A 6,011-nucleotide genomic window follows, 5' to 3' on the forward strand; every position below is an offset into this window, starting at 1 on the left:
AAGTCATGGTGGTGCTGAGCTGAGCAAAGGGCGACAGACACAACAACACAACACAGGCTGCCATTGCTGAAATTATGTTAAAGATTTGAGTAAAAATTCTACATTCACCGCCACTCCGCCACTCCAAACAAACCACCAACGTCCCTCATCTTCTTGCTTCAGAGCTCCAGTCACAGCCACCGCCAGAGCATGCCTGCAGAAGCGGAGACGGAGAAGCAGCTGTGGACGTCCATCCTCAACGATGTGACGGCACACACGCGCACGCGCCACTTGCCCAAGCGCCATGTCGTCGTTCTTGGTGGGAATGCAGCTGCCTTTTTGTTTTGAGACTGGGGGTGTGAGTGTGAGCGTGTGAGTGTGTGAGTATGAGTGTGTGAGTGTGTGAGTATGAGTGTGTGAGTGTGTGAGTGAGTATGGGTGTGAGTGTGTGAGTGTGTGAGTGTGAGTAAGTGAGTGAGTATGGGTGTGAGTGTGAGAGTGTGTGAGTGTGAGTGTTTGTTTGGTTTGGGTGCGAGTTTCCTCGCACATGACGGACAAGAGATCATGTCAGATTCGGGCACCATCAAACACAAGCACACAATCACACCATCACACACGCAAATGCACACACAAACACAAGCACACAATCATACACGCAAATGCACACACATACACAAGCACACAATCACACACACGCACACATACCTTGTGTGCCATTCGTTCCATCCACACTCACCTTCGGCATCGTCGGTCCACTGTAGGTGATGAGGGCAGCGGCAAGTCGTCTTTGATCGCACGGCTGCAAGGCAAACCATACAACCCAGAGGATCACCCGCTCGGAACGGGTCTTGAATACACATACATCGACGTCAAAGACGAAGAGACGGAAGGTGCGGGTGCTCGTGACGTTGTATGTGGCTTTGTGTGTGTGTGTGTGTGTGTTGTGTGTTGTGTGTTGTGTGCAAGTGTACGCGACCGTGTGTAATCGCGTTCCTTGTGCATATGTACACACGCCGGCACGCGTTGAATTCTTGTGTCTGCTGCACGTTCGCCACAATCTCTCTCCCGCACTCCCTCTCACTCACACACGCCCTCCCACGCTCTCTCGCCCACTCTCACAACATCCTCGCGCTCGCTCACATCCTCCGCTTCTGTGTAGATGTAATTGGCCGTTTGGGGGTGTACACGTTGGATGGCAACGAGCAACACAAAGGCCTCTTGCAGTTTGTTTGCAACGAAGAGCAGCTGGAGAACACGCTCTTCCTCATCTGCCTCGACTACTCCAAACCATGGTGTGTGCGTCATGTGGAAGCCACGTGCTCTGTTTGCACCCTCACACTCCATCTCGTTTGACATGACATGACACGCCTGCGCCCCTTCCCCCTCCCTTGCTCGCGGTCACGCACGTACGAGAACCCGCAGCTGCCATCCTTTCTCATGCAACCTTGTCCATCTCGTTGTGTTTGCCGTGACCTTCTGCACCTCAAAGGAATCTGCTTTCGAGCCTGGAGCGATGGGTCGATGTCATGTCCAACTACCTCAGCCAATTCGAAGGATCAGAGACCATGGACAAACTCAAGGCAGACCGTGAGTGCCACACGTTTGCCCTGATGCTTATGCTTTCACGGCCAGCGGACATGCATGCGCGCTGGTGTGTATGTGTGGGGAGGGGGATAAGCGTTGGCGACAGTTCCCCTGTCAGCTCTCACTTTTGATGCGTGTATGTGTTTCACGCGTGTATACATGTATGTGTGTGTGATTTGCTCTTTTTGTGCCCAACCAACAGTGAAGCTGTACTTTCAGAAGTTCACAGAGCCTGGTGAATCGAACGAAGAGGGTCGAGACGACGACGATGATGACGACGACACGCTGCTGCCGCTCGAGGAACACGTGCTCACCGTCAACTTTGGCGTGCCCGTTGTTGTCGTCCTCACAAAGGTGCGTGCAATGTGTGTATGTGTTTGGGTGTTGTTGTTTGTTTGTACATGCGTCTGCATGCACCTCTGTGTGTGTGTGTGTGTGCTCTTGTTGCTTGTAGATTTGTCTGGATGTATCTGTGTACATGTGAGAGTGCTTGTGTGTGCGTCATGGATGAAGAGAGCCCAGCCTTGCTGTACGTGCGACCAACCGACTCACGGGCTGACTCGCGGACCGGCCTGACTTGCGTGCCACGTGCCCCCATTCGTTGCACCAGTGCGATGCAATGCCAACACTGCGCAAAGACCACGACCTGCAGGGCCAGCACTTTGACTTTATCCAGATGAAGATCCGGTGAGTGGCGGTGGCGGCTGCTGCAACGACTGCTTGTTCTCGTGTGGCTGCGCCCAATTCGTTTCGTGCTCGCAGTGCAATGAAAAGCCAATGCCCAATGAATGCTTGCGCCCTGTTTCTTTACCGTTGCTCCCATTTGCATGCGTGCCATGCCACGCTTTGTTTTTCAATTCACACACACACACACACGCACACACACGCACACACATGTGCGCAGGGAGTTTTGCATGACGTATGGCGCTGCTGTTGTGTACACGGGTCGTGACGGCACGAACAAGGACCGCCTGTATCGGTACCTCCTCCATCGCGCATACCAGTTCCCGCTCAAGGACCCAGCAGACATCACAAAGCCAGAGACAACATTCATCCCCAGCGGTACGCACGGCTGCACCGCACCGCACTTCGCATGCGTACGCGTATGCGTATGCGTGTGTATTCTCATGTGGGGCGTGCATGCCCGTGTACAAGTGACTACACTTTGTTGCAGCGAGCGAGCGACGGCTTCCTTGACAGTGTCTCTTTTGCTTTTGCTGTGCATGACATGCTGTGAGTGAGTGCCTTGACCCCCGTCTCCATCACCACCATGTGCCACCATGTGCCACAGCGTGGGACAGCATGGCGAAGATCAGCGTGCTGCGAGGTCATTCGCGCTCCCATCCAGCAAAAGGTCAGCAGCGGGTGGTTTCAGGCAGTGTTATTGTGTGTGTGTGTGTGTGTCTGTGTCTGTGTCTGTGCGTGTCTGCGTCTGTGTCTATGTGTGCGTGTGCGTGCGTGAGTGCGTGCGTGTGTCTGTGTCTGTGTATGTGTCTGTGTGTGTGTGCGTGTGTTATTTCCTTCCACCTGTTCGTGCTCCCTGCGCTTTTGCTGTGCGTTTCTTTGTGCTGTTCCACCCAGCGTCTTATTCCTTTTTTGTCTCATTTCGCCTGCTTCAACTCCCCCTCCTTCTCCTCCGTTGTCTCCGATGATCACTTCCGCCAGTTCAAAGAGGAAGTGGTTGAGGTGCAGGATGAACAGGAGTTTCTGAAGCAACAGCAGGCTCGCCTCGGTCGCGCCACCAACCTTGTCGACGGCCTCACGCGGCGCGAGTACGTCGCAGCGCGTGTGCTCCCGTGTTAGCTGTGCAGTTGACGCTTTATATTCACGTTCACTATGTCTCTTTGTCGCTCACGAACGCACAAATGCTCACGCACGCACACACGCACACGCACACGCACACACTTGATCCTGCAGGTCGCTGCGCGTGTCGCGAGGCAGCATGTCGCGGGCGTCTGGTGGAAAGCTCGGCGGCGTGTCGTCCCTGCTCGGCGCCAGCAGCACCAGTGCAGCATCGTCGTCGCCTGCAGGCAATGGCGCGGGGCAGCAGCCCGTCCCCACCACCACCGCCTCCTCGTCCTCTACCACCACCACCACGCCTGTTGCCACGACTGCATCGTCCACAGCCGCCACGGGCGCCGCAGACAGGAGAGCTGGATCCACCAGCCCAACAAAGGCGCCAGCCACCCCGGTACGTGTTTGATTGTTGTGTTTGTGGTTTTGGTTGTGGTTGTGGTTGTGGTTTTGGTTTTGGTTTTAGTTGTGGTTGTAGATGTGCTGTGCGGTGTTGTTTTTGTGATTGTGTTGTTTGTGTGCTTGAATGTGGTCATCGTTTTGTGGCTTCGTCTCCTCATGTTTTGACACGCGCGGCTGTGCATGTAGTCCAAAGGCGGTGACGCGAGCCAGAACGACGTGCTTGCAAACTTCTTCAACAGCCTGCTGCAGCAGAAGTCGGCGACTCCACAGCGTGGCGATGCTGCCGCTGCTCTTTCCAGGTGAAATGGGCAGTGCATTGACCTTTTGCGATGCTGCGTTGCTTTGTCATGTGCTGCGTTGTCTTGTCATGTGCTGCGTTGTTCATTGTGCTGTCCCGTCACCTAACCACATACACACATGTGCGCGTGCACACACACATACACACACAAACTTCCACTCCACTCCCACTCACACACACTCACACATGCGCAGCTTGAAGAAGTGAAGCTGGCACACAAAGAGCCAAACTGCCACCACAACCTGTTCTTTTCCATTCATTTCATTTGTCTGTTGTTGCCACAATTACCACTGCTTGCCGACTGCATGCTGTCGTTTGTTGTTGTTGTTGTTGTTGTTGTTGTTGTTGTTGTTGTTGTTGTTGTTGTTGTTGTTGTTGTTGTTGTTGTTGTTGTTGTTGTTGTTGTTGTTGTTGTTGTTGTTGTTGTCCACGCCCTCTCGCTCCTCGCGTCGCTTCGTCATCATCATTGTCATCATTGTGGTCGTATGTGCTTGCGATGATGACTCGACGACAAAAGTGCTGACGCCCCAAAATAGAAAATTCGTCCATTTTCACCTCAAGTTGACTGGCAGATTGGCTGGAAGGACACCAGCACAAACAGCAGAAGCAGCACAACCATTTCCATCCACACACAACACACAGCACAACACAAACAGCGGTGGTGAGTTGGATGTGTCCTTGTGTTGGTTTTGTTGTTTGTTGTGCTGATGTCGCACCGCTCCACTGCCTTTGGTTCCGAAGTGACTGTGTGACATTGTGACTATGGCGATGTGTGTTGCCCTGCGGTGTCTGCTTTCTGCTGCTGGTGTTTTTATGGGCCGTGTTGCGTTCTCGCAGTGGGTGTGACGTCAATGTGTCCGGTTGTGCAATGTGGGGGAGCGTGATGCTTCTCCCGCAGCTCAAACACGCCGGTGGAGGTGATGAGCTGTACAGCCCCCCTCCCCCTTCCACCTCTGCCCTGTGCCCACCTCATCCCACGATTTCCTCTCGGCCTTGATTGCATTCTCACGGGTTTCGAATGTGCCTGCCTGTCCCTGTTCATCACACACACACACACACACACACACACACACACGAGACAGGAGCGCCAGTCAAGTAACAGCCAACATACGGACAACCCCCCCCCCCAAAGCGACAGCACCCACGACAGCCAACTCACACCAGGCAAGAAAAGCAGGCAGTTACAATCATCCAAAGCCAATCCACCACACCAACCACAGAAAAGCCCATTGAACACCCGAGCCAACCCAACAAGTTCCACCTGTACCAAGCTGACATCATGCTGAGACTGTTCAGGAAGAGCACCAGACGACGCTCCACGATGCACATCAAGTGCCGCAACAACACCTACCTCGGTGGCCCTGCTCGTTTCACAGTGCCCAACGACAAAGTGTCCTGGGAGGTGCGTGTGTGTGTGTGTTGTGTGTCTGTCTGTGTGTCTGTGTGTGTGTGTGTGTCTGTCTGTCTGTCTGTGTGTGTGTGTGTGTGTGTGCGTACTCTCTGCTCCCCACTCACATTTCGCTGCTTTCACCATCTCCTCGCGTTTTAATGTCATGACGCTGTACGCTGTCGTTGACTGCTTTTCCCTTGCCGTATCCTGTGCAGACGAGCTGGTCGGAGTACAACCCCGTCGAGTATACAGCGGGCGTGGTCAAGGCGAATCCCGTGTGGGCAGACGACCCCGACAAGCTCGAGTGGGTCATCGCGTGTGCGCTTGTGATGAGATTGCGTACGCGAGCTTGTGGATGCGCCTGCGGATGAGGTTGTGCGGTTGATTGCCAACACCAAAGCTGACAACTGACCACATGTGTGTGACTCGCAGAGACATCAAGTTCAACCGGGAAGATGATGCACACATGAGCAGGAAGAGCTTCATCGGCAAGTACGCCATCGACAAGAAGACGCACATGCCGCTGTAAGTGTGCTTCAAACGGGCGGTGGTGTGATGGGGTCA

General features: G+C 54.0%; 2 protein-coding genes across 2 annotated transcripts; both read left to right on the forward strand.

Annotated features, from left to right (window-relative positions):
* Positions 1 to 189: 189 nt before the first annotated feature.
* Positions 190 to 4,272, forward strand: PTSG_03659 (uncharacterized protein; the record flags this gene model as incomplete). Its single annotated transcript, XM_004995330.1, has 11 exons — positions 190 to 298; positions 741 to 869; positions 1,139 to 1,271; positions 1,469 to 1,566; positions 1,766 to 1,917; positions 2,174 to 2,250; positions 2,468 to 2,625; positions 2,865 to 2,917; positions 3,145 to 3,335; positions 3,481 to 3,754; positions 3,946 to 4,272. 11 exons carry the CDS (start codon positions 190 to 192, stop codon positions 4,060 to 4,062), a joined length of 1,491 nt encoding a protein of 496 aa, XP_004995387.1. The 3' UTR covers positions 4,063 to 4,272.
* A 400-nt stretch (positions 4,273 to 4,672) lies between these two features.
* Positions 4,673 to 5,976, forward strand: PTSG_03660 (uncharacterized protein; the record flags this gene model as incomplete). Its single annotated transcript, XM_004995331.1, has 4 exons — positions 4,673 to 4,718; positions 5,140 to 5,459; positions 5,663 to 5,751; positions 5,880 to 5,976. Exons 2-4 carry the CDS (start codon positions 5,337 to 5,339, stop codon positions 5,974 to 5,976), a joined length of 309 nt encoding a protein of 102 aa, XP_004995388.1. The 5' UTR covers positions 4,673 to 4,718; positions 5,140 to 5,336.
* Between the last annotated feature and the right edge of the window lie 35 nt (positions 5,977 to 6,011).

This window comes from Salpingoeca rosetta (assembly GCF_000188695.1).
Source record: "Salpingoeca rosetta unplaced genomic scaffold supercont1.8, whole genome shotgun sequence".
NCBI classification, from domain to species: Eukaryota; class Choanoflagellata; order Craspedida; family Salpingoecidae; genus Salpingoeca; species Salpingoeca rosetta.